Below are 27,200 nucleotides of genomic sequence, written 5' to 3'. Positions count from 1 at the left end.
AAATGACTCAGAAAATTCTTCTTTCTGTTACGGTAAACACTCCCATCTTTTCGGCCTAGACCGTCACGTGAGGAACGTATTCTCGCATGATAATGTCAACAATAAAAACTATGTCGTACCCAATGCTTAGCAATTTTGCTTCAATTATAGTTTTTTTACACTTGTTAAGACACTGTCATGTTATATAGTGATGTTCTGTATTTACATGGCCGTTTATTGAGATCTGCGAAGAGCTAATTTTATTGCGCATGAATTAAGTGTTAAATCTGAAATTTGGGAATTGGGTTTTTGGCAAAAAAAAACGTTGTTATTACTTTGTTTTTCACCATTTCTATTAATGATAAAAATACACGAACATACGTGTGTAAGATTTTTCTTGCTAAGGAGTTTTATTTTGCTTGTTTGCATATAGCATACATTTTTTTTGAATCTATGACATTTTTAGATTGTCATTTTGACGAATTGCGAACAAGTCCCTTTAATTCTTCTATTATTAATGTTATGGTGGTAGAAAGTCCTGCATGTTATGTATTTTATTCTGTTGTAAAGGTGATGTAGAGTTTGCCAAATGTGTGCAAATCAAGTTACCATTTAGGACCCTTGCGCCAGTGAGTTAACAACGAAATGTAAATCGGTCTGAAAACTATGTCAACGGTGAGTGTGTTTGCCACACAATCCCCAAAAAATAAAATACCCTATCCGTTGTAGTCATTGAAGTTTTCATGGTCTTCGCGGACAGGGTAGCGTAGCTCCTGGCCAGATTGTATAAATGCGCAGGCTAGTCTGGAGCTACGCTGGTCGTATAGGGCATTAGACCAATTTTCTCATGACGCGGCAGATTCATTATTACCAAAGTATGTTGGTGTATTTCAGCATGCCGATAAAACCATAACGGCAAATAAATATACATATTTTGGCAAATACCGTCGTTATGAATAACTAAACATTTAACAAATAATAAGAAAGAGATTGTACCGCGTTTCACCTTAATTTCTGAAATATGAACGGGTAGAAATCTAATAGTATTTTTCTTTTGTTCTTAAACAAAAACAAATATATAAAATCCATTCAAGTTTCAAAAACAGATCATTCGAAATATCGTTCTGAGCAAATATACCGAGGATAATTATAAATGCATATACTATCGTGTCTTGTTGTTTCTGCCATTACTTGATTCCATTTGTTTCTGCAATTACTTGATTCCATCCGAATAATAATTTTATATTGTTGTGTAAATTGTACCCTAGAGCGACCTAGTTTCTTTTGCTAAATTATACTATTATTTCCAACATAAATACACCAGAAGTAGTTAACACGTTGACGGTGTTCAATAGTGACTGAAAACTTAAAAAGGAATGTTGATAATTGAAAAACTATGATCAATGCCACATCACTTCAGTTCATTTGTGACCACACTGTAAAGAATATTGATTATAGGTTATAATTTTTTAAGATCGATGATATTTATTCAGCGGGATAGAAAGTTTTGCAATCGATTGACGATAGACACCACAGCCTTTCGATTGAGGTTTATTTACCATTAAACTCATGATCGATAAAGGTGAATATCGTTGGAGTCTACTAACAGCGTTGTTTTATGTGAGACATACCTGTTCGCAATGGGTACGTGTTGTTTTTATAATGTGATGTTACGAACAGATATGTGAAAACTTTACAAATATTTTCGTTGAAATGTGTCAAAGATTGATAACTTATGTTTTACTTCTAAAACGGCCTGTAATGTTTCTTTTAGTAGATTAATGATCACCTTTGTTAACGAAATTACAGATGTGCACGGTTGTGTTTATCTTGTGCCATTCATTTCACAGGCTGGTTCTATAATGTTATCAATATTTTCATAACTGTGTACATGCTATGTGTCTTCTTTTTTATGTAAAAGCAGTTATGTGGAACAAGCACCTTCAAGTAGTGTTTATCCATTACCTAGCGATATACATGCATATCGATCGGTATTCATCTATTTGAAGATCGATTTAATGTTCTGGAAAGATTACTTCGCATCATCCAGCTAATGTTTAACACTAAACCTCATCTGAACAATTTTCTAGTCACTCTTGGTTTAAATAAAAATTCTTGTAATTTCCTCTATCCTTTAAAGAACGACTTATTAAATAAGTAAATTGGATTTTAAGAATAATAATTCTATAACGGAATGCTTAATATTGAAATTAAAAAATATCCACTTTATTTATTGAACAGCAGGCACGTACGTTCATTTGTATCCACGATGTTATTCACATTTGAACTATCTGGGCCATACAATATTACATTTAAAGGCGTCCACTAAAATTGAATGAAAGTTATAAGCATGCATTTTGACACAAAAAGTTTATGCACTATTTTATCTTGACGACCATTTCATATAAAGAGTTTGCGATTGTATTATATGAAACAAAGATACATGTTTATATAATATACGGTTCCCCATCAATGAAGGTCGACCAAGGCTCGACGCATACATCCGCGGTATAGACTACCTGGGTGCCAAACAGGAGAATAGAAATAGCGATGACAACCCGGGGGACAAACTGTTAGATTACGAGGGACTCGTGAACTTCGACAGCGCGTTCAACATTGAGGAATTGAAGGTGTGGTTTCTGTTGCTAAGGACATCATGTATATATGTATACAGTTATGCATAGACTTAAAATTGGTAGCAATTATAGTATTTTGATTTATCAATATTTAGTAAAGAATGACAATTGCTTATGTTTTAAAGGTTAATTTATGTATGATAAACATAAAATATTGATTGTCTATCAATCAGGAATAAAATACAAGATGGTTTAGGTTCTCTGACGAGCAGTTTATTTTATTTCACGTTTCTCTCACGCCCAATATTTGTTCCCTGCAAAAAGAGCCTATTAGACGCGCTCTTGGAAACGCATGTGCGTAAAGTATCGGATTACATCAGCAATCGCAGACTGAACAGGCTTATCTGGGACGACATTTTACGCATTTGCATTAATCCCAGAGCGGGAGTCGTGTGCTTGATGCTTGATGTCTGGAGGCAAGTCCACTCTCTATCACAGAAGCAGCCTTTCACCTCACACAGACATTTCACTGAATATATAGAATCATATTGAATCATTATTATCCACAAACTTTTTTGTACAAACATTAATATGAAATAAATGCGCATATACATCACTAATAAAACCTTCTGGATTATGGAAGTGTTGTCAGTTTGCAACTTTTTACTACAAAATCGATATTTTCCGGGTTTTGTATACACAAATTCACTTCGTGCTCTTGATAGAATTTAGTATTTTGATATCAATTTATACAATTCAGAGTGGTTATGCCGCTTTTCGAGAGAAAGTCTGCGTATCCAAATTTCCCGGTCGCCATTCGGGTCCGTACTGGGTCGCCTACTCCACTCTTTGTGTGCTAGAACGACTTTCTAAGTAGGTACACGTATTGGTATGAGTCATGGATTTTATCGAAAAAAGTTAAGTGCATTCGTGTAAAAACACATTTTTTAATATTTCGATATTTTATTGTTCAAATAAAGTGTTGAACCGTATTTGATATCGGAGCAAAGCTCTGTAAATATTCAATATTTGCTCAGAGATAACATTTATTTTGGTATGTTCATAGATTTTAAACTAGTAAAAACCAATGAGCCTCGTAATGCGAAATTGGATCTCATCTCATATTCGCCCATCGCAGCTTCAGAACAACCTGCCCATTCGCACAGTTTGATATGGGACGAATATGTTCGCCAATAAGACAATTAAACCTTGTGTGGCTTTATAGCGGAAAGATTAGCCCTGGTCTAGAGGTTCGATTAACGCATATGGTAAACGACCCATTTTTGTATGACACGGCTCAAATCGTAATGCATATTAAAGGGGCATTTTCACAGATTTTTGCATGTTTTGAAGTGTGTCATCAAATGCTTTATATTTTTAAATGTAAACATTGGATCTAAAAAGTTCCAATAAAAAATCAAGAATAAACTTAAAAAAAGAAAAAAAAGTAACCCCTGGAGTCCTGGAGTAAAAACCAATTAGACCACTCGGCCATCCTGCCAGGTGTATTTGACACACGTATTTTATACTTTATGTTAGCAATCTTCGTAGTTTCACAAAATTAAACGACAACAACAGAACTCTCCAAATTAATCAATCGATTCGCGTTGCAACGCTTTATAATTTTCAGGTGTTTTTAAATCGTCAAAAGATGCATATAATGGCTATATTAGAGCATGGTGAATATTCAGTATTACTGTTTCCTCACAAATGTCATAACTAAAACGAAAATGTGCGAATCTGAAACAACTTTTTTCAATTTTGTCAATTTACCAAAACGTGAAAAGATCCCTTTAACGTTTGTTATCGTTCTCCTGTAGTTACAGCTGTAAGATATAAATTAAGATGAATGGGCTAACTTAAGTATAGATTTCGAATTTCAGAACATAAATTATATAGGCACTGCTAGTTAAATAGTTGCTAAATCCCTATTTAAAATAATCCTTTGACATTATAAAAATGCAAATAAATGCATATTTTGTTGTTGAAATTATTGTTCGCTTTGCAGCAAATTCGACAAAAACGAGTCTCAGTTGAAAGCGATTGGTCGCGAACAGTTTGAAACCTGGCTTGCTCTGCTGAAGGCAAAACCGAGCTCCGGTCACGTGGATTTGATGTCATTGGTGAACACAGATCGTTATAAGCTATATATCCAGGTAAGCTACTTTAACATATGTGGGATAGTTCCATGTTTCTTTACACAAACCTTTTATTTATTTGTAGGTGTCGGCAATTGCACTACACGTTCTGAAATACAGAATAAAAGTGCATTTAACCTATGTTATTGTGAAATTATATTTTCACTCAGTTCGAAATTTTTCCGGTTCGTTGTAAAACATGGCAGCAAATGGGTGGGGCAGTTATCCTTACATTTCTTTATCGAAATATTTTTAGCACTCTAGAAGCAATATTATCAGCACAATTATTTTGCAACTTGCTCTGAAAATCAGTTTTTTTTAAATATCACGACCGAGTATTAAAATTGTTCAAAACAATGTAAAAGCTGTCCAGAACAGGTCAGTTCCCTCGGATCTCAGGTGAGCAACCTAGGACTTTGGTCCTCTTGTTGTACTTAGATTTTTTTTTCGTAAACGTTTTCGAGCAAAAACTTCTAACTTGTATTGCAATTTAGACCTAGCATGCGGCAACTTGGGTCTATGTCACGTGTGTGGTCAGTAACATCAGTTAGTAAAGCTATTTTGTTCTGAAATTGTGTTTGTGTTACATGCTGGTCTAGAGAGGGATTGGATTTGTGGTAATTGCTGGTAATAACAATGAACGACTAGTTTCTGCTTTAGTTTAGATGTATGTATTTTTTGTAATTTTATATGTGTGTAGCTTTCTTGCAGACGTATTTAAGGATAGCATGTAGGGCCAGTGGGATCAAGGTCGATGTTACGGAAAATAGAAAAACATTTACACTTCATCGCTTGAGTTTGAATGGAGTTATTAAACTATAATTTTGATTTATGTTATTTAAATGCAGACCTAGTCGGGATAGCATTTGAGGCCATTTGGGTCAAGGTCACTGTTTACCTTTCAGAGAAAAAAGAAAAAAGTGGGCATCATATTAAGTGACTGACAGAAACGCACATTATAGCGGAAGAATAGTCGAGAAAGAAATGTATCTTGGAACAGCTCGTGTTACATAACTGTTTTTGATATAAGATGTATTTCATTTTTAATTGAGGCTCGATATGATGCGAAAACAGTGCTTAATACACGTTCGTTCCATATTAGTCTGTAACTAATCAGTGAATATACTGTCCGCCTTTATGGAAATTTTCGTTAAAAGGAAATATCTTCTAAAGAAAAATCCAGTATAGGCGTAAAGTGTCTTCTTTGATTAGCCTGTGTGGCATACACAGACTGATCAGTGACGACACTTTGCGCACATGCAATAAGCTCCGTTTTATCAAGAACGCGGCTCAATTTGTCATGTTAGTAATAATTAATAATTACTTGCAGAGCTGCTCGCCCTCTGAACTGGACAAAATATTGGCGTCGATGAAAATGAAGTTTTCATACGACCCATCTGAATCAGATGAAGAAAGCACATATGCCGACTTCTTACATACCGCTATTGTAAAGTTTTTCAACAAGTTTGAGTGAGTATTTTGAATCAGGGCAGCGTATTGTCAAGTTGTAATGGACGGTGTTTTACAGAGTAAGGTCGCATTTTATTCAGTATTTGGTCACTGTTAACATTTATTTTACTTTACTTACAACATTCAATTAAAATGTGCTTTCATTCACCCACCCTTACGTTTAAAGCATTCAATATTCTTGATTTTTTAAATTCTATAATTAAATTATTGAGCATTTTACACATTGGTTCTTGTCAACGGCTTAAATAAGCTAGTTTATTCCCAGAGTCTTATTCTTGGCCTCATAACATGGTATACATAGATATCCTATCATAAAGAGATGAAAGCATACAAAACAATCATCGAGTGGACTTTGCAGATCTAACATTCATAAACTAGTCGCGTTAGGCTAACATTCAGCACTGTGGACAATGAATTATTGAATTGTTTTTCATCATCCATGTTAACATTTTCGCTACGTACCATTTAAGTGGTACAAAATTTACATCATTATTCTATCATTTTTTAAGGAAAGGGCAGCTAGATGCTTCTAGAAAGTCATTTCTTGACCTTTACATGTTCTATCGAAGTCAACTATGTACACAGTCAGAAATGATGCAGCGCTACCATGGGGACACTGTCAGAGATATGCGAAACGTTTTTGAAGACGAGAACCCTTACAAGGTATGGCAATTGGCTTTAATTTATGTTAAACACGAAACATGCATAATCAAACATAATACTATATATATACAGTATTATGCAATTAGGAAGATTTTTGTGTGTCAAAGTATGTCACATTAAAAATTTATTGAAAAGTTAAAATTCACAGAATGTTGAAGTTTTAATTGTACTGTTCTCATTTGCGACGTTTATAGGACGCAATCTGTGCCAATTTGTTTGCGTTGAGCTGTACCATTCATTAGTCAATTGAATTCACTATTGTTTTATTTTGGTGCGCAAATTTTATTAATTTTTTGCATTTTTATAATCATTTCTTAATAGATGTTTGAACTGTGGTTAACTTTGTTTGAAGGGACTCAAAGATGCACAGGTTCTGAAACAACACTTGGAGCAAATCAAGGAGGAAATAAGAACTACTGACTCAGATTTGGGGACACTTCAGGTCCAAGAAACTTTGAAATGCATACTCTGTGCATCTAGGTTTGTTCAAGAAGCCATGAATGTAATATAAAATACTTTAATCGTATTCATTTCGTTAATCGTCTTCAAAGTAGAATGTATTGTGTACTGAAATGCTACTCTCTATTCAAGGCTCAATAAAAAAGCTGCCAATTAGCCTTCAAAGTTATGCAAAAAAATACCCGATATTTATAAACGTTCTTGGCAATGGAAAATATGTTTGCTGTATTAATTTACATTCTTAGTAAACATGATTATAATAAGTATTGTTATAGTTTTAGTGAGTATTTTGCCAAAGACATGCAAGTTCTATGTTTGTATGTTATTTCTTGTGAAGCTTGTTTTGAAATGTTTTATTAATATTGGTAAGAAAAAGTAACAAGAAACAAATTTCCATCTATTTCAATGCTATAAATAATAAAATGTTATGTCGAAATATGAAAACTTAAATTGATATTATGGATATACACACGTGTTTGATTGTTTGGTATGTTACAGCCAAGATGAGCTCACGAGAGAGATCTTTTCAGAATGTACCGACATTATTGTGACATTAGCTTTGCGAACTACTCGGCCTAAGAACTCGGATCGTATTTTCTTAGTATTCCGGATGCAACTGTTCAGGGACTATTCTAAGAAACACGGAGTATGAAATATGTTTCGCCTTTTTATTTCATTGGAACTTTTTTATATGGTACATTTTTGTCCGTCTGTGTCTTCTTCGTCGCTTATCTCTTTACGACATTTTTAACACCATGCTTTGGACTGTTCTATTTATATGAATATTCGCTTATTATAGTGTATAATGCTAATTTCCAAATAATGCTGAAGGTTACAACATGTATCTAAAATAACACCTGTTCATTCCTAAAATGAGTTGTACGGGAGTTGCAATAATATTGCTTTCCGGCCTTTATGTGCAATTTTTGATTATGTTTTATAAGTTTTAGAATGAAAATGTGAAACTAAAATTGTATGCGTAGACTGTTGTATGCATATTTAGTTGGTAAAGTGTTTTTGGATAAATATTGTAATATGTCAGCTCCCCTGCACCACAACTTTTGATAAGAAGCATATACACATAGTTTAAACCCCGTGTATGGGCTGCTTTAAGTGACAAGCATGCGGTCTGTTGTAGAAACCCGACTCCAGTGTGTTCACTGCAATGGCCAACATGTGCATAAAGACGAGTCCGGTTGCGCACACTCTTCCCGAAGATGGTTTACGATGCATTTCCGAAGCGTTCGAATACTGCTGGGAAGGTTATACCAACCTGTATGTAATACATTAATATTCATTATTACAATTTATATTAAACTTTAAATCTCAGTCCATATTATAATGCAATTCATTTGAATCGGCCATTGTTTTAATTGAAGCTGTTTAATGACGTTTCTATCACTGACAACCATGTAAATCATATCTTTGTAGTAAATCGAAAAAGATGTCGAGAATACACGAATTATGCGAAGTTTATTTTAAACTAGTCCAAATTTTTGACGCTCTCAAATATTTAGCTACTTTTTATATGGGTAATATTTGGAGCGTAAAAAGGGGGAAAGACCAAATTAATGGTGCGAATTTTTTCTTCTTTGTCTATATTGTTGCGCAAGGATTTTGTGCGCAACATTCAAGTCCCGATATAAGACACTTAATATCAACGGATTGCAATAATATGTAAATACCTGTGTAGATAATTCATTTCTCGATAATGTTCCGTAGAAATTATGTAATGACACTTTGAATTGTGCACAACTGATCAATTTAAATCCAACCACTATTCAATTTTTCAATATCTCTCGATTCGCTTGTCGTGTAGATATTAATCGATAACACGACCTCGATGTAAAGCATCTGGTTTAAAGTGGGAGAATAAACAGCGTAAAATACAGTTTGCGTTCGTCTGTTGTGGTGCAGAGCGTTACATAGTAAACCGATGTTATACTTTTCTGGATTAATTTAACATTGTTTTTTTTCTAAATTGACAATTCAAAAGTTCTGAAATAAATTACATCTTTTATTTTTGTACACAAATAATTTTGATACAGATCGTACAGTATACCGTCCTCCTATGTAACGTAGGATGTAAGTAAATAAAACAACACAGACAGAGGTGCGAAAAAGATATGCATAAAAACTTGCTGAAACTTAGAACAGTGAATAGAAACTGCACCATATCTGTTTTGAACATATGCTTATTAAATCGACAAAGATTAGCATACTAGATCTAGTTAGGTAGTAGTCGGTGTTAAAAGCTCATGTTAAATAAAATTACGCGTACACGTTACACCGTAATGCCATCTTCTGATTGGTTCATATTCAAATCAGTTTCATGACATGGCTACAGGTTAGTGAATGGTTTGCGATTTAAGCAGAAGTTTAACTGAAGAATTTATGCCTTTCCAACTTCATTTCGACGATATTTTGAGGTAAAAATGGACTTCTGAACTAAAACTGAATGAGTTGGTATTGTGATTTTGCAATTTTACGCAAATCGAAGAAAATTTAAACTTTCTGGTTTCCAACACATTTTTTACTTTTCTCTGATAAGACGTTCCAAAGAATTTAGCCCATATAAAAAGTATCTCTAAATTCTTTGCGCGTCTTATAAATAAGACTAATTTTAAACGTTTTCATTAACGGACAAAGACGATAAACTTAGAGATGAGGATTTTTCTTAAGTCGCAGGTTTGTAAACGAAGTATTTTAACCTGCATTTAGAAACGAACGAGTAATTAAGGCAATTTTCCAAAGGTGATGATTTCGATTTCTTTCTGGATAAAAATGCACCATCACTTGACCTTTGCCGTATAACACATCGCTAGCAGTGGCTGTTGTTTGCCGTCTCCGTTTTGTAGCTGGCATTGCACTAGTAAAACACATAGTAAACATTTAGTGGTAAACATATCATGTGGTAAAAAATGCAAACGATACAAAATTCTTCCTGTCAACAAACAATTAGTGCTTTAAATGAACAGAGTATGCAAAACTTGTTGACAGATGTTCGTTTTTTTGAAAATAGTCATGAAATGCATTTGCTAACTAATATATACTATTTTGAATAGTCTTAAGTATTTTATAGTATCAAGAAAATAGGTATAGGAAACATGAAAAATATTCCATTCCCCCAATTTCCAGTCAATAATTCATGGAAGCTTAAACATACTTTTTATAACTTAGCAATTCGTGCTTTTGATTTACCATCCGCAATAATGTTAGTAACAAACGCACTTTACAAAGTATCGATGTAGAATGTTACACACGATTTATCATTAAGAATTATCCATCAAATAACCGATTTTTTTTTTGCATTTTTCTTCATCGCTTGTTTGAATATTATGTGTTGAGTCTAGAACACTTTTTTAAATTGTCGTTTTACCAAGCCGTGAATAAGTCCCTTAGATATTTACGTGTAACATCAATGATATACTTTGTTCTGTTGTTAGCTTATCTACCTTATCATTCCAAGTAATCCACACGTTCCTGTTAAGTATAGAACCGATGATAACACTGTATAATTACAGTTCTAGCGAGGAAACCACGTTGACACTGAAGGTTTGGACCTTATTTCTGGAGTCAGGTAAAGAGGATCTAACAAACAGAATCTACGATTCTCTCAGGGATAGAGAACGGCTAGCACAAATAGTATGGAAAGTAAGTTCGTTCTGTCACTCAAGTTAAGTCTATCATTGTTTACGGTAATATTCAGTTTAGTGTAAATGTTTGTGGAGTTTCTTAATCCAATAGTAAATGATTGAATCCCGTAAACAGCAATACACAGGACCAAAAAGACACAAAATACAATTAACAGTTTTTGGAAAAAAGAGGGCTCGCAACCTTTAGATTTTCTGCCCTTGATTACGACGGACTAGTTGTTTTAAGGTATATGTTGTTATCTTTTTAAAGGAGCACATGGAGGAGGTTAAAGGCCTGATGGAAGCTGTCAGAAAAACACCGGAGGAAAAAATCGAAAATTTTTCACACTACCAAGATGTTATGAAAGATATATTCGCATTGTTAAAGTAATTAGCTTAAACAATCTACCTTATAACATGTTTTATTACACTGCCTGTCGAATGTTTCGAACATGTTTGTAACTGTAAAGTTAAGGTAAACATTAAATTCATTTCTATGTTTCCTTCTGGGGTCTGGAATGAAAGCAAATGTGATTAACGCCTAAGAAAGACACGTTAGACTGAGATGCCAATAAGTATAATAGATTAATATCAATGGCTCTTATCATCTAATGTGTATGCATACATTGAATAAATAACTTACTATAATAAACCGATGTATTTCAAGATATGTTAAAATTTGAAAGGTGTTTTGTTCAATGAAATCATTTCAGAAAAAGCAAGTTACTTAATACAATTCGAAAGGATATAACACAGTTCGTGTTTGATTGTGCGGTATCTCAATCTTTTGAGAAATCTCGCTTAGGTGAAACAGCCTCGGAGTTTATCGATATAACAGTAAGTATTGGAAACATTATTTAAAATATGAGTCTGGAATTAAAGGAACAAAATATCAACGTGTACACATGTATTGGAATTTCACATTAAAGCATTGAAACGATGTATGGTTTGTCCAACATGATCACTATTAAAAGTATTAAATCATGAAACGCTTCTTCTCTTACTAGATATGAAGATATGTTAACTGAAGAACGCATCGTGCACCATCATTTTACCTTTTAGACGGATGCATATTTTTCACAGACATTATAATGCTAATGTGTTTGTGTTGGACAAATAAATAAACATGTAATATACATTATTGATAAATTTATCATGTGTCCAAAAAACAATAGTAAACTAATCATTATTTTCCGAAAATGGCATCGTATCATTCAGTTAATCTCAGACTATACTTATTCGTTCATCAAGCCTTATTTTATGCACTGCAAATCGTTTAACGTTTTCAAGATAGTTTACATATAATTGTACTTGTCTCTTTTTATAAAGAAAAACGACGGGGATTTGATTGAGTTCATTCTGGATACCTGTTTGTCAGTGCTTCAGAGAACTGAGCTATTTCAAAAGTTTGACGGGAATAGTGCCTCGGCAATACAGCGACTTTTAACAAATTGTCTGGAAGCATACAAAGGGTATTAATGCACCAATATTTCATTATGTAATAACAGAAAAAGATCGTATAGGCATTCTTGGTTTAATTAGAATGAACGACAAAATGTCACTAGAAGAGTGCAACAATCACAATACTTTCACACACATTTTTTATGATAGAAGCTTTTTACTGTCGTTTGGATCAAAACGAAGTTATAACTCATATGATTTGATTTTATCTTTGAACAAAAACTTATAAATATATTTTTTTTTTGCAATTCTTGTACCGTGAACGTGTAAACAAAAATGAGCTATCGTTGTTGGTTTAATTATACAATTATACTCCTACAAAAATGCATCTCTCATTTATTGTACAGTGCTAACAAGTGCTTACAAGTGAAACATTTTAACAAGATCGATCATCATTTTACCAGAGATGGTCAATGCAATCTAATGTGAAACGTAACACATAATTGAATTTATGATTTCCTTTATCCTTACTTGGTCATGACTATTACGAACGAATATTAATATAAAGCTTAAAGGTGTCAACAATACATTAGCAAGATATTGATACCACCCGACGGACCACCTATTGATGCATTTATCTATTTGTGCTTATACACTAGGAACCCCAAACTTGTTACTGATGTGCAACATAAAAAGTGGCTGAAGCTGTTGGCGTTTCTAGGCGAGGACATGGAGAGACTGTTTCCAGAAGAAGAGCCTTACACTGTTTACCTCATCCTCTGTGGCAATACATGGGCTCCATACATTGCATTGGTATCTTCAGTTTGTTTGCGCTTTCATTATAAAATGTAATTAAGCCTCGTTCTTGGAAAAACTGGCTTTATGCAAACGTGTTAATTGTCGTCACATATAGACTGCACTTTACACATATGCATTAATCCTCGTTTTACAGACAGCGGTTCAGTTATTATTATCATTTCCAAACGTTATGTTAGTTTTTAGATCGAAAACATTCACATCATTTTGCTTCCACATATTGCGTTAATTCTTATATGATTTTCACACTAAAATGTATCGCGCTGTGTAAATGTATGCATATGCATTTTTTTTTTAAACGTGAATATCCGTATTAGCAGTGTGATTTCACGGCTTTATTTGCCCCCCCCCCCATCCTCTTCCGCAAACAATGTTCGATGTGGGGTATATAGCAGTCTCGCTGTCGGTTGGTTAGTTGTTTCGGTTTGCCGGTCTGTCCTCATAAAATGTTGTAACTTTGTGGATTTAACTTTGTTTTCACTTTTGAAGCGAATGACTTGAAAATAATAGATCATCATTTAGAACTGATGTGCAAGGCATAATTTAAATGCCAAGTTATTGGGATTTAAACGAATTCATTTTCATGACAAAATCATATAATATTCCACGTTTGTCGAGCGATCTGCTTATACGGTTTCAATCTATAGAATCGTCTATTGATATTTCTTATCGCCATTAAGTATAGATGTGCAATACTTTATTGTCATTCCCACTGATTAACACGTTCCTGAGTTACGCGCCCTTGGACCATTTTACTCTAGAAACATTACATATTCTGAGTGTGCGGATCAATCTGTAGCGTAATTCGTGCTATAAAAAGCATTCAGACAATTTATACGTAACTTTAAACATTTTACATGGCACACTGACCAAAAGGATGATACGAACCTCCATACGTAGGCTCAGTAACTGTAAGAGACCAACTCCGAACTGAGTTCCGACAGAATTAAACTCCATAAACACAATTTTGCGAGCTTTTCTGACCAATTCACCAGACAGGCTGTATAATACGACTTCACAGTTATGCACGAACATCCGTCCGTTAATACGTTGTCCAAGAACATAGCTGCCAACTTAACTGGACAATAAACCCTCACAGGTTATTCCATAATATCCGATGGACGTGAGCTACTAGCGAGCGCGATGGACTGATCCTATGCCTAATTGAACTCACGTTTTGTGGGTTTTATAAACGAATTTATTAAATGATACAATCTTAGTACATGTACTTACTAAACTGTAGACCTTACAAAATATAATTGTGTGTGACCAATTTATCGAACGCAATCCACATTTCTTATCACCATGCCTTGTAGTTGTGCAAGACACAATTTCACGCGAAACTATCCATATTGTTTTAGTTATATGACCCTAACATAGACAAGGGTATGGCTGCTATGCCTTTGACGAAGAGATGCTTGGGTTACTTTGTCATTTTTGTTTTAAATCTCTAGTTAGTGGTTAGTTCACTTGTTACTTAAACAGTCGCGTACTTCTATATTTCAGATCGGGCAAACCCCAAGGTTAAACGATTGTCTAGTTTTGTTTGACCATAGTCTGAAAATAGCCAAGTTAGTAGAAGAAAATTCGAATGGCTCGTTTAGCTTCATAAGCTCCATTTCCTTAGCAATGCTGATGTTGTTTGCCGTCAACAAACCGCCTGGAATAGGTGTATACGCTGACAGTATAATGGATCTTTTTCTAGAAGTTGAAGAATGCTCTAATTTGTCGAGTAAGTGCCAAAATAAATTTCATATAAAAATAAGACGAATGCTCAGCGCCGAAAACATGTTTAAAAAAACATTAATTTCACAGTGTTAGGTATTGGACTAAGCTTCTTTTAAATTCAACCTCTTTGACACGTGTAACATAATTTGAAGGGATGACAATACATACACAAGTCCGATGAAGTGTTCATTAAGTTTTTAATCTGCTAATTAACAAGTCCACAAACATTCTAATTAATAAGATACATTCAATAACTTTCGAGATCGTAAATTATTGAAGTCCAATTATTAAACATGCGGCAGGCGGCCAGACCCTCAAGGGCCTGCCTTGCGATTCACAATTGAAATGAATCCGATGTATATGCTATCCGAATCTACCCAATACAAAATCTGGCTCTTTTATATAAAAAGGTTGCCTATCGATCTGGTAGCTGCAACAAACATGTTTATAATGGAAATGGTCCAAACTTTTGTAATATTTGGTTATGAAATAGGTCAACTTTGTTTGGTTTATCGACTTTATTTGATTTTCTTGGTTAGATCTTGTACTCTGACCGCTCTTTGAGATTCCGACAAGAAGGTTCAATGTCATTATGCAAAACTTTCTTACCTTTGAATTATGTTAAATAACAATGCTTTGGGTCCAATTTTGCTATGAAAAACTGTCTTACAAGGGAAATATTCGTCACATATGTCGACCTATTTTAATCGATTCATTACGTCCTAGATGGTTTTTACATTTCTACAATAAATACTTAAATCCGTTATTTAATCCAAGTCAAAACAAAAACAACTGTGACTTTCTATATCTACCATGAGATGCTTATTTATTCATCACTGACGGTCTGTTGATTTAGGTATTGTTACATTTCCCATTGATAGCGTTCTGCTGACTTTAACATATGGTTATTCGATACTGTCATATTTATTTTAAATTCCTATCATTACGTTACACATGCTTGTGTTACATAATCTGTTTGAAATCATTTTGCGGCGCTTTGCAGTACTTGTGAACAACGTGTATCCATTGAATCCAACGGCTGTGCATGCCAGAATACAGGCGTGTATCGACAGAATACAAACTATTAAAGATTCACAGGTCTCGGCAATCTTGTCGGTGCTCACAGTGGTTGCTACAAAGCATCCCGAGGTAAAGTTGACATTCTTAAAGAATGATATAATGAGCAAGTCATTTGCTTTTAAGATTGTAAACAAATGCTTGTTAATTTTCCGTAAAACGCGTTAACAAGCAATCTAGTGCAAGTTTATAAAACATAATTCATGCAATTGTCTGCATTGAAAAAACTAGATACATGATAACTTCTCAAAAACTTGAGTCGGATGCGAGAACTCCACTTAAGTTTTTGTAGGAACTAACATGCATACGTTGATTGAGATTGTATTTGGATCATTTGGGAATTAGATCACTGTATAACTTAAAACTAAAAACACTGTATCCACCAAATAACTTTAGTTTGCATGGAGGTATTGACCAAAATCTAGCCGACACTTATTTCAGAATTATTTGTAAAGTACTTATTTTAAAGCCATAGTCAATTAATATTTGCATATTATATTATAAAATCATAAAATTTGCAGAAATAGAAAAAGAATTCAGTGGACATCTCACCGGCCATTTAAAAAAGCTTTATTGTGAAGAATATATAATTGGGTATTTTCTTAATTTGATTGTGTTTGTGCAAGCGATAATCTGCCATACCGATAGGGAAAACCGAACATAGTATACACAATCTGATTGCGCCAAACGTTCACCTTTACGTTTCCATTACCACATTTAATCCATTTCTTACAATCGAAATAGTTTAAAGGGGGAAACACGTCATTAACAATTATTAGAAAGAAAGTTCCTTTAAAATGCAAAAAATGTTCATCTTTGTAATGGGGCTTTAATTCATACCTTGCATTAAATGGTCAAATATAACTACAAATTATTTTATATTAATGATCCAATACATATTGGATCCAATATATTTTACTTTCATATATTTAAAGTTAGATTCTTAACTAAATTGTCCTTTTCGTTATTGTATGTTGTATAATGTCATTACACATAAATACTGTTCAAAAGATGCGTTATTTTCAAGGTATTCAACGCCAACCAGACAAAGTATTTCATTGAAATGAGTACAAATGCACAAAGCAACCTTACCTCGACCTATTTGGCGATCGCAATGGTCATTGCTCGCAATAACCCTGCCATCGTAGCCCCGCATTATAAAATGCTGATGACGGACAAGAGATTTAAACCAGATTCTCTTCCAGTTAGGATAATCATGATTGTAAATATAGCTGCTCATAATACGGTAAGGAGTTCACTTTTCTTTAAATGTTAAGGTCTTTTTGCCAGCCGTTACACTCCTGATAATTATTTGTTCACGTATATGTTCAAATGTTTTACAGATGTAAAAACAAGGGAGGATTTTTTACGAAATCAAAATTATAAATCGATTGTTTTCATCCAACGTATTTACTTAAGTATGATATTACTTTTTTAAGGCCGTATTACACGACGTCATGGACTTCCTGGTGTCAATTATGAACTCGAATGACCCAGAATTGGTGAAAATTGTTATTGGCCAACTATCGATGTTGGCCAAGAAAGATCAGGACTATATGAAGAAACACAAACCGACTATCGAGAAGCTCCAAAATAATACAAAATCACTGGAAATGAAAGATTCTTTCCAATGCCTGCTAGATATAATCGACGGAAAAGGGTACTTTGTTGTTTTCCCCAAAAAAATGTATTAATTGTGTTAGGCTTTTTTGTTTGCAAAGTTTTTTTAAGTTTTCTAAGTTCAGTTTCAATGTTTACATTTGTGTCACACTTAAATATATTTACTCTGGTATATAAGTGTCTGACGTGTAAATCACAGCATTCATCATACGTTATATTGATTACTAATGCAATTTCCTTATTCACAGTGTTGAAGAATTAATTGATGGATTACAACAGCAACAACAGATAGTTAGCACTCTTGAAGTCAAGGTTGGTGCCACAATGAACACAGTGATATCACTCGGAGAACAAGTCATCAAGCAAACTGAAGAAATTTCTGATATTCAACAAGATTTAGAGAAGGTTGAAGAGCGTGTAGAAGTTGTTGAAACTGACATTGATCAAACCAAACTAAAGGTGGAAGAAATCGACAATAAGGTAAATATATGGAGTATTGTTAATAATATATTAAATAAAAAAAAGATTCATAAGGCATGAGAGGTTGTTATGATATTGATTGAATTCTGTAACCATGGAGTGTGCGGTTAAAGTTGACACAAGCAGTGACTACTACTTGTTTGACGTCATTTGCTTCAATTAGCCGTAATACGTGTAAATGAGAGCGCGTTTGTTTCAGACAATGACCAATGCTCCAAAATGGTCCCGTGATCTGTCCAAACTGATGAATCCAGAGGAGCGAAATGATTGGCGGCTGTTGGCCAGCCGGTTAGGCTACAAGAATGCCGACATTAAAGCATGGGCTCAGCAGCATGATCCATGCATGGCTTTGCTGAGCGAATGGTACGCCACACATAAAACTAGTGAAGCTAACAAAGGCCTTTTTACGGCACTTCAAGAGATGAATCGTGTTGACGGGTTGATTATTGTAGAAAACGCCATGAAGATTGCTGGTATGTGAACAATATTGAATGTTTTACAATTATTAATTGCGTGTTTTTCATACTTTACTATAATAGTTAAAAGGTGTCGATCAAATACTTCCTTTTGTTATTGTTGCACAAACACGAAATGCGTTTCGTTTTAGATAACGTTGTAGAAGATGATGAGTTTGAATACGCGAGCCCGCCACCTGTGTTTCTTAGTTATCAGTGGGGAATTCAAAATGAGGTGAAACTGTTGAAACAACACTTGGAGTCGGCTGGATACGTGTGCTGGATGGATATTGGCCAGATGGGAGGGGGAGACAATTTGTTCGAAAAAATTGACAACGGCATCCGCGGAGCCAAAGTGATTGTTAGCTGCACGACCGAAAAATATGCAAAATCTCCTAACTGCAATCGCGAGGTTGTTTTTTTTTATGTCGATTTGCCTTTTCATTACACGTGAAATGGAGTTATTATAATTAATAATGATGAACATGTATTTATGGTAGTTGTTGAATCAATTGTTGCTAATAATGTTATAGGTAAACTTGGCCGTTAATTTGGGAAAACCAATAATTCCACTGCTTATGGAGAAAATGGACTGGCCACCAAAGGGTTCGATGGGGCCGATATTCAGTGAATATCTGTTCGTTAGGTTTTTCCAACGTTCCGGAGAAGAGACTGCGGACTCAAGATATTGGCCAGTTGAAAAGTTTCAAGAACTTCTGATGCAGCTCAATTTTTACGCCGTCCCAGATCACAGCCTTTTGAAGTCGGGTAAGACTGTTTATTAGCATTAACAGAGCTCTTCAATTATTTCACAAAAGAAATGTGAATGTGTAGTAATTATCAATGCTTCCATTCGGTAATCTTTTTATGCCCAAAATGGAAGTATATATTTATTGCATCGTTCGTCATACCTCCGTTGGTCCGTCCAATTTTAGGGTAGTTATGGAAGAGTTAAATTTGAAAATTACAAGAAAAATAACTTTCTCATCAGCATTTACAGAGTTATTTGTCCTTAAGTCAATTTTCTTGTGATGAGCATCACTCCCTTAAATATGGAATGTAGGACACTGAAAGGTGGTGCAGTGAACACGAAATAAAATACTATTTTCGCATTTATTTTCTTTTGTATAGAATGTGGCTTGTATGGAGAAAGTATTAAGGTAGTGCATAAAATCATTGGAACCTTTGTTTTATTATATATATATACCATTTATTCATATTCAACACGCATAGTTTTATGTTTCATTTAGTTACAAAAATCAAATCTTTTATATACTTTTTAAAATAAAGTTTTACCTGTAAGCATGTATATCTTCTATCTACAAATTATATGCACATACACAAGTTAAATAATTTCTTACTTGCATTATGTATTTTTGAATATTAATGCAAACACAATACTTATGTGATAAACACTATCTCTCTTATGTTTTACGATTCATAATTTAGTTGTAGGGAATGTATTTAATTTCAAGGCCCACAATGTCATATCAGTCATTTTTGAATTTGTTATGCCAATTTAGATCATCAGATGTCATCTGAATATGTAAGCTATGTCTTCTTAAATGGATATTTTCAGAAGCGAATTAAAATATTTCCTGTTTATATGTGCTATAACATAAAACGTCTGCATGTTTTCTACTTCATTTTTAAATAATGTACATATATTGTTGGCAACATTTTCCGTCTTGAACATACGAGATTTTGTTCTCAAGATTCTATGGATAATTCTAAACTGGAACCATCTGATATATGTATCCTTTGTTATATTAAAAACAAGCGCAGATACGATTTTCCAAACAATTACCAAATCCAAATTCCATTTATGATAAGTTACAATTGATCCATGAGTTCTATTCTTCGACATTTTCTATATAGTTTCTCAATCCTTGGTAGCATCGGATATTAAAATTCGTTCCTAAATGTTATTCCAAAGATACTTTAAAAATAAAATCTCTTTCTACCTTAATATCTATAACAAAACGAATTCCTATTTTATTTAGACTTTTATGTAAATATGAATATTGTTAATTTTAAAATAATTATTATAAAACAATAGCGGCACATACAGAATACCGTTACAATTTATTAGTGGCTGCGTTTCAAAAGTAATAGATCTATATAGCTTTTTCAAGACATCGGGCTAAAATTTATTTTTTATTTGAAAAATACATTTTTTGTCGGCATGCAATTTACCAGTTTTAAGAATTCTAACACAATACGTATTTAATGCATACAACTGAAACTTTATATAATGATAGAATACTTTTTAGAGGAAAAGCGCAATAAAAGAATCGTAACTCCTTCTTTGATATTTATAGAGATATGGACATAACCCTTTCTTTAATTTCCTTTTGCAACGCATATAGCATTTCGATTTTTCTATATTGCATATTACTGGTTTATATGTTTGTGGTTGCAATTAGGAAAAAAAGTTGTGTTTGAAATAATAAAGCATTGTCGTTTTTTCCCAATTTTTATGACACAAATAAAACCAAACTACGGGGTCATTCGACACTTAAAGTGAAAACACTGAATTGATTTATCTTGCAGAATATAAAGACTGGTGGAAGCCAATTACAGAAGAAATAAAAATTGAAAAGAAGAAGGACGTTACATCTCAGCAACAAAATAAACAAGTGTGTTTTACAGTTAATTCTTTGCATCCTGAAGCTTTAGACGAAAATTCCATAACATTTATCATATTATTTTCCTTTAATGTTTAAGTGTTGACTCAGTACCTTTGAAATGTAATGGCTTGTTGATCAAGTTTTCCTATTGCACTATTTAAATAATCGAGATAAAATGTAAATGTTTGATATGCTTTCTTTTATATTTTCAGGAGGTAGCAAACCGACCGTCTCCACAGATTTTTTTGTCATACCAATGGGGAAAACAGCCTCAGGTAAAAGCTTTATACGAGCGACTCCTTTCACTTGGGTACACAGTATGGATGGATATATTTCAAATGGGAGGAGGTGATTCCTTGTATGACAAAATCGACAAGGGAGTTCGTGGTGCAAATGTCGTGGTATCATGTGTTACTCCAAAGTATGCCCTCTCGGCTAACTGTCGACGCGAGATCAGCTTGGCCGATGCGCTGAAGAAACCTTTAGTGCCTTTAATGTTGGAGCAGATGAAGTGGCCACCAGATGGCCCCATGAGCATGGTATTTACAGAATTACTGTATATCAACATGTGCAAAGATGACGATATTCAGAAAACATGGTCAGGTCCGAAATTCGATGAGTTGGTAACAAAACTCCACGAATTTATTGCGGACAACGGCCAGGTTGTCAAGGCTGTAGCAAGTACCGTTAAAGCACCGGTTCAGGAGAAGGCAAATGTTGATGAGAACACAACCCCCAAGAGGCAGATTAATACTAAGACGGATAAAGCAAGTTCCAATAAATCACAGATAACACCACAATCTCCTTCAATGACGGCTATCACTCTTGTAAGAAAAACCGACCAGACACCTGAAGTGAAGGCGATGCATTCAGTCGCGTCTTCTCCGATCACGAACGACAAGCCTTCAGTGAATTCTAAATCGTCATCATGCGTTGTCATCTAACATGTTGTAACTATGTTTTTGTGCAAACTTTAATTAATTGAGTATTGAACTGATTAATAATAAGTAGAATGGTGTTTTACTTTTTGTTATATTATTTTGACATTTTTATTTTATATTTGTGTTCTCCAAAAATGAAGTCATACGAATTATCAATTTTTTTGGGCGTGAATTGTGAATGTGCTTAAAAATATAAATAATCTAGAAACTATTTCCCGGATCAGAAATCGACTTTAATATTGTTAATTGTTCGTTTTTGCTAAATGCTCTGACAAAACTCAATTTCAGAGATTATTTTACTGTTCTATTGATTTAACATGCGTAATTGCGTATATTCTATTGAAGTATGATTGTATAATAGAACAATATCTCGAACATTAGGCATTACTGCAATAGTTAGGTTTAACATTAGAGATAATATGTGTGCTTTTATTCTCTTTTGATATTTTAGTTTTGTTAAACTATTTTTTATAAGGCCATACAAAGGAAGTCTCTGTAGATAGGCTGCAATGTAAAGTATACTAATTTTTTTAAAATGAATTCCACATACATTTACGATATTAAATGAGATATGAATTAATCAAACGATACTTGCTTATGCTGTTTAATCTTTGATAAAGGGAAATCCATTTTTGATAATGTTCATAAAAACTTTAATGTTTGTTATTTCGGAAATGAAATTATTTTGTTAATTGTGATGTTTTTAGTGACGGCCGTAGATGCTGATAGTCTATTATTCATTTTCGTGTGTTGAAAGTATCCGCAAAATGCGTACATTCCAATGAAAAGTAATGTCTGGTCCAGAAGTGAGACTACCATAGAGAAGGATTCTTATATTATATATTCTAAATGTAACATTAATTTTTGTTTTAACGACTTTATCAATCATTAATATTCGATTGCATCAAACCGCGTAATTTCATTCGCCGTAATTCATGAAATAAAATGTCATAAACTGTGGTTTTCTACAGTTAAAATACCGCTGTGCAAGTGATAATAACTTCATCGTACACAAATATCAAATTGCCATAATTGCGTATTATTGTTATTTCGACGCGATTTCTTAGAATTGTGTTTTCTTAGAAATATAACTGCGGAAGTGAGAACATGTGTTCCCATTACTTCATTAGTTATTACAGATTACTATGCGACGATTCTTTTGACTTTAATTGGTTAAATCTCTCAATATATTTGACTTAAAAAGAAACATATTCATGTTACATTTTGTTTTAATTAGTTTTTTAGTGATTACTTTTTTTCGCGCCTCTGCCTAGTGCGATATCTAAATGAAATGCGTCGTTCCGAAATGGTATGCCAAAATCAATATAAAATTCATGTTTGGGCATTAGGTTGATGTGCTTTGTCATATCCAATATTGTATTGAACTACTTCTGCACGCGATAAATATATGTAATATTATCTACTATTTTGCAATTACTCGCAAATTCCAGTAACCTTGACTTGAGTCAAAATTGTGTCGACGTCTATGATAAAATCTTCTAGAGATCATCATTAAAATAGTCATTGAGGCTGTTCATCCGTTGAAAAAATATCAGTCATTATTGTGACCTTTCATGTCTATTGAGTTGATTAGAACGTAATAAATGAATCATTGCTCTTAAAAAATAGTTTTGATTTTTTCTTTCAACTAACACTTTCAATAAATCACTGAGACATATAAGTGTTTTGTCACACACTTATTTTAACACTATGAACATGTATAATTATTTACTTCCATTACAATAACGTTCATCCTATCCGGCAATATTTGTTTTTCAGAAAATGTCTCTTCAAAACGAAGAATTTTAGCTAACATGGTAAATGTAAAAGCCTCTTTTGCTTACTAATCATTATGGCATATGTATACTCAAAGGAATATTCTTGCTTAATAAATAGAAACGCAATACCACTGGTATTGATTTTATTACCGTACATTTATCATGGTATTGGAAAATCAATGTCATCCTTTGATATCGCGATAAAATGTCTCTTTTTTGCTGATTTAATTTATTTACGTCAATCATAATAAATATTATCTCAGTAAACATTTCAGAAGTGTGCTCTAATTGATTTTTCATCTATGTTTACGCTTTACTTTTCTTCAAGTCGTCGGAGAAATTTAAGTAAAATAATAATTATTATTTTAAAGTGCTTATCGGTTGTAAAGAGAACAAAAATAAACAATATACATAGAGAATCAAATAAGTTATCGTCAAATAATCAGATCTAATAGGCCCGAAAAAAGTTGTAATTTTAAAAGTGTATGTATGCATAGCCTCTTCATTTAAAACCAATAATTAATTAGTTTTAGTTTCCCCGACGTACTTGAGAATGTTAAAATTATAAAGCTGTTCATCAACCAATTCGCTATGCCATTTAAGTTTATCAAAACATGATGCTTAATTTTTTAATCAGAATGTCTCCTAGGATTTTCCTTCAATTGCCGATTCCGTTTGTTGTAATTATGCATGCTATGTGATTTCAAAGTTGTTCATTGAGGTTGCTCACGCTTTTCCTAAATTTTTGATTTGGCATGTCCTTAATTTGTTTTAATCCCAAATGCTATGTTTCGACCCTAACAAGGTTATAACCATTTTTTATTGTTAATCATGATTTTTGTTGTTTTGTGGCATAGGAACGCCTAACATAACAAAACATTTCACAGTTTCATCTACGGTTCGATCAGAGGCATGTTAAAGAATTAAGAATTTAAGAACAACAATGTGGCTATTATATTAATTTAAAAAACACATCATTTTAAATGTGAAATTATCAAATTATAACGAAACATCAACTTCGCTGAAAACAAATTCACTATCATATATACATATATACAAGGTATTCAACTCAAAATGACCTCGCTTTGAACAGCCATAGCTTCATCAATTGTGCAGCGATTGCGATTAACTCATCTTATTCAATGCAAAATGAATTTCCTTTCTGGAGATGTACATATCTTGTAATATTGTTTACAAATGCTGGGTTAAATTTTAAGAAATAACACGATACACAACTCGCGTGACCTACTCGTTGTCGATCTGATCCGATCAAAGACTGAAATCTTCACGGAGTAAAAGGCATTTTTCCTGCTAAGTTTACGGACCTCGGTATCATAGTTCAATAAAACGTATAAAAAAAATCTTACAGTTCTTGCCGTTGCATCAAAACTAACTGCCCAGCGCCGTTCGAAATCTTTGTTTACTAAATTTCAACTAACCGACATTTTTAACACACGAGTGATTCCATTGGTCCATCGCGAAGGTGTGTCTTTACTTCTGAAGATTTCATACTTGAATCGGATCTGAACCCAGCAGTTATAAAAAGATTACAAGATATGTACTATTCCAGAAAGGAAATTCATGACTGCGTTGAATAGGACCGAGTGCATGGAAATCGCTGCACAATTGATGACGTTATCGCTGTTCAAAGCGACGCGCCCTATTTTCGTGTCGTTTTGAGTTGAATACCTTGTTATATAAAAATATATATTTTTAATAGTGAATTTGTTTTTCAGAGAATTTAATTTTCGTTATAATTTTATTATTGTTCATTCAAAATGATATTTTTACTAATTAATATCATACCTACACGCTAACAACCTGTGAGAACAACTATACTTAAACATGTATAACGTTTTGATGCAAAACGATATCCTTTAACAAAGTCAAGATATCTATGTAAATTGTATTACTGACACTAGTGACAGAGCGTATTGAGTTATCTGAAGAATAACCTTATGCCGTCATAGTTAATATTTTCTCAGTACCCTTAATAATTCGTCCTTTGAACGCGAGACGACTCAGCGTATTTGTTAATAATGTTTAAATCACAGTGTAACTCCTAAAGAGTACTTTAGAGTCTTAATTAAAGTCTTCGACAGTGGCACATTAAATTTGGGTACTTAGCCGAATTCACTGATTTTATCTGTTTCGTTATATTTTAACTATGCATGAACATTAACTTTGAGGAAAAAAATATTATTGCGGTACTTTCCTAGTTCAAAGTCCTCGTATTAATTTACATCTAAAATCACCTAGCCATAAAGGAAAATCAACAGGCAATCTTTCAGAATGACATGTAATGTCAAAGATTAATTGATTATTAAACACAAAACGATGATTGGCTATAAACAGCTGCATTTCATTGGGTTTTAATATTCATTATAGCAAACAGTGTATTTAATTTTAAAACTGTAATAAACACACCATCTAAATTGTGCCATAAATATATCGTTTGCTGAAAAAAAATTATCGTGTTGATTATTTGACACACTGAGTTCTATCTAATGTTGTGTTGCTTACCTTTTAGGATTTCAAAATACAAATAAAAGAGGTATGAGTGCTCACTGCTGTAGCTCAACATAGGGATATTTTGTCTAAACCCATTATACCAACTTGTGAATCTTGTCTGTTATTGACTTATGATTTAATCAACCATTCACTTATCTTTATTCAAGAGCTATTAAAACCGCTGGAAAATTAGGGATGCTTTTATTGAACAAATAGGCTATGCTTAATATAAATCAATTATGTCCTTGTCAGTAAATGTTCTTTGAACAGAGGACAGCGATGGATGTTTTACCAACCATCTGTGAATAATTGCTTTTGTATTAATGTTTTGTTTTAAGCAGGGTTTTAATTGGTGAGCCATTTTTTAGTATCAGTGCATGTACCTAAGCTTTTGATATTGAATTAGTTTTTGCATGACAACAACAACAACATTTATTTCAGCCATAAAGCTTACAATATAGCTTCTTACATTATTAGACTGAAACCGTTCGACATTGTTTTCATAAATTAATTGTCTTCCTTAGTAGTACTTATTTTTGTTACTAAAGCGCATTTTAATCATGAGGACAGAATTAATATAACAGCAAAGTAAATTATGTTGATCATATACGATATATGCTAAAACTTGCAATGTGTTATTTTTATTATTGTATTATACAATGTTTCTGTATATGTGGTATTCTTTTAAACACATTTATTGTATATGATATAACATCTCCCGTTTGTTTTTTTCAGTGTAAACGTATTGTGATTTCTTTTCGGATGGTATACATTGATTAAGATATACTTGCATGTTTTATCAATATATACATTTATTGTGTACACATGTTAAAACTCTTCGTA

General features: G+C 33.3%; 1 protein-coding gene across 1 annotated transcript; it reads left to right on the top strand.

Moving 5' to 3' along the window:
• The first annotated feature begins 1,493 nt into the window (after positions 1-1,493).
• LOC127877542 (uncharacterized) lies at positions 1,494-27,200 on the top strand. The gene is made up of 24 exons (XM_052423498.1): positions 1,494-1,623; positions 2,458-2,609; positions 3,316-3,428; positions 4,564-4,711; positions 6,024-6,163; positions 6,673-6,826; positions 7,179-7,306; positions 7,784-7,931; positions 8,424-8,560; positions 10,810-10,939; positions 11,192-11,307; positions 11,634-11,757; positions 12,250-12,392; positions 12,981-13,134; positions 14,644-14,869; positions 15,869-16,014; positions 16,970-17,188; positions 17,382-17,602; positions 17,811-18,042; positions 18,242-18,515; positions 18,650-18,909; positions 19,031-19,265; positions 21,051-21,136; positions 21,340-27,200. The coding sequence occupies exons 1-24, from the start codon at positions 1,620-1,622 to the stop codon at positions 22,069-22,071; spliced, it is 4,422 nt and encodes a 1,473-aa protein (XP_052279458.1). The 5' UTR covers positions 1,494-1,619; the 3' UTR covers positions 22,072-27,200.

The sequence above is a fragment of the Dreissena polymorpha genome, chromosome 4 (assembly GCF_020536995.1).
Source record: "Dreissena polymorpha isolate Duluth1 chromosome 4, UMN_Dpol_1.0, whole genome shotgun sequence".
NCBI lineage: Eukaryota > Metazoa > Mollusca > Bivalvia > Myida > Dreissenidae > Dreissena > Dreissena polymorpha.
The sequence above is the reverse complement of the archived record's forward strand: the minus strand, read 5'-3'. Positions and strand labels throughout refer to the sequence as shown.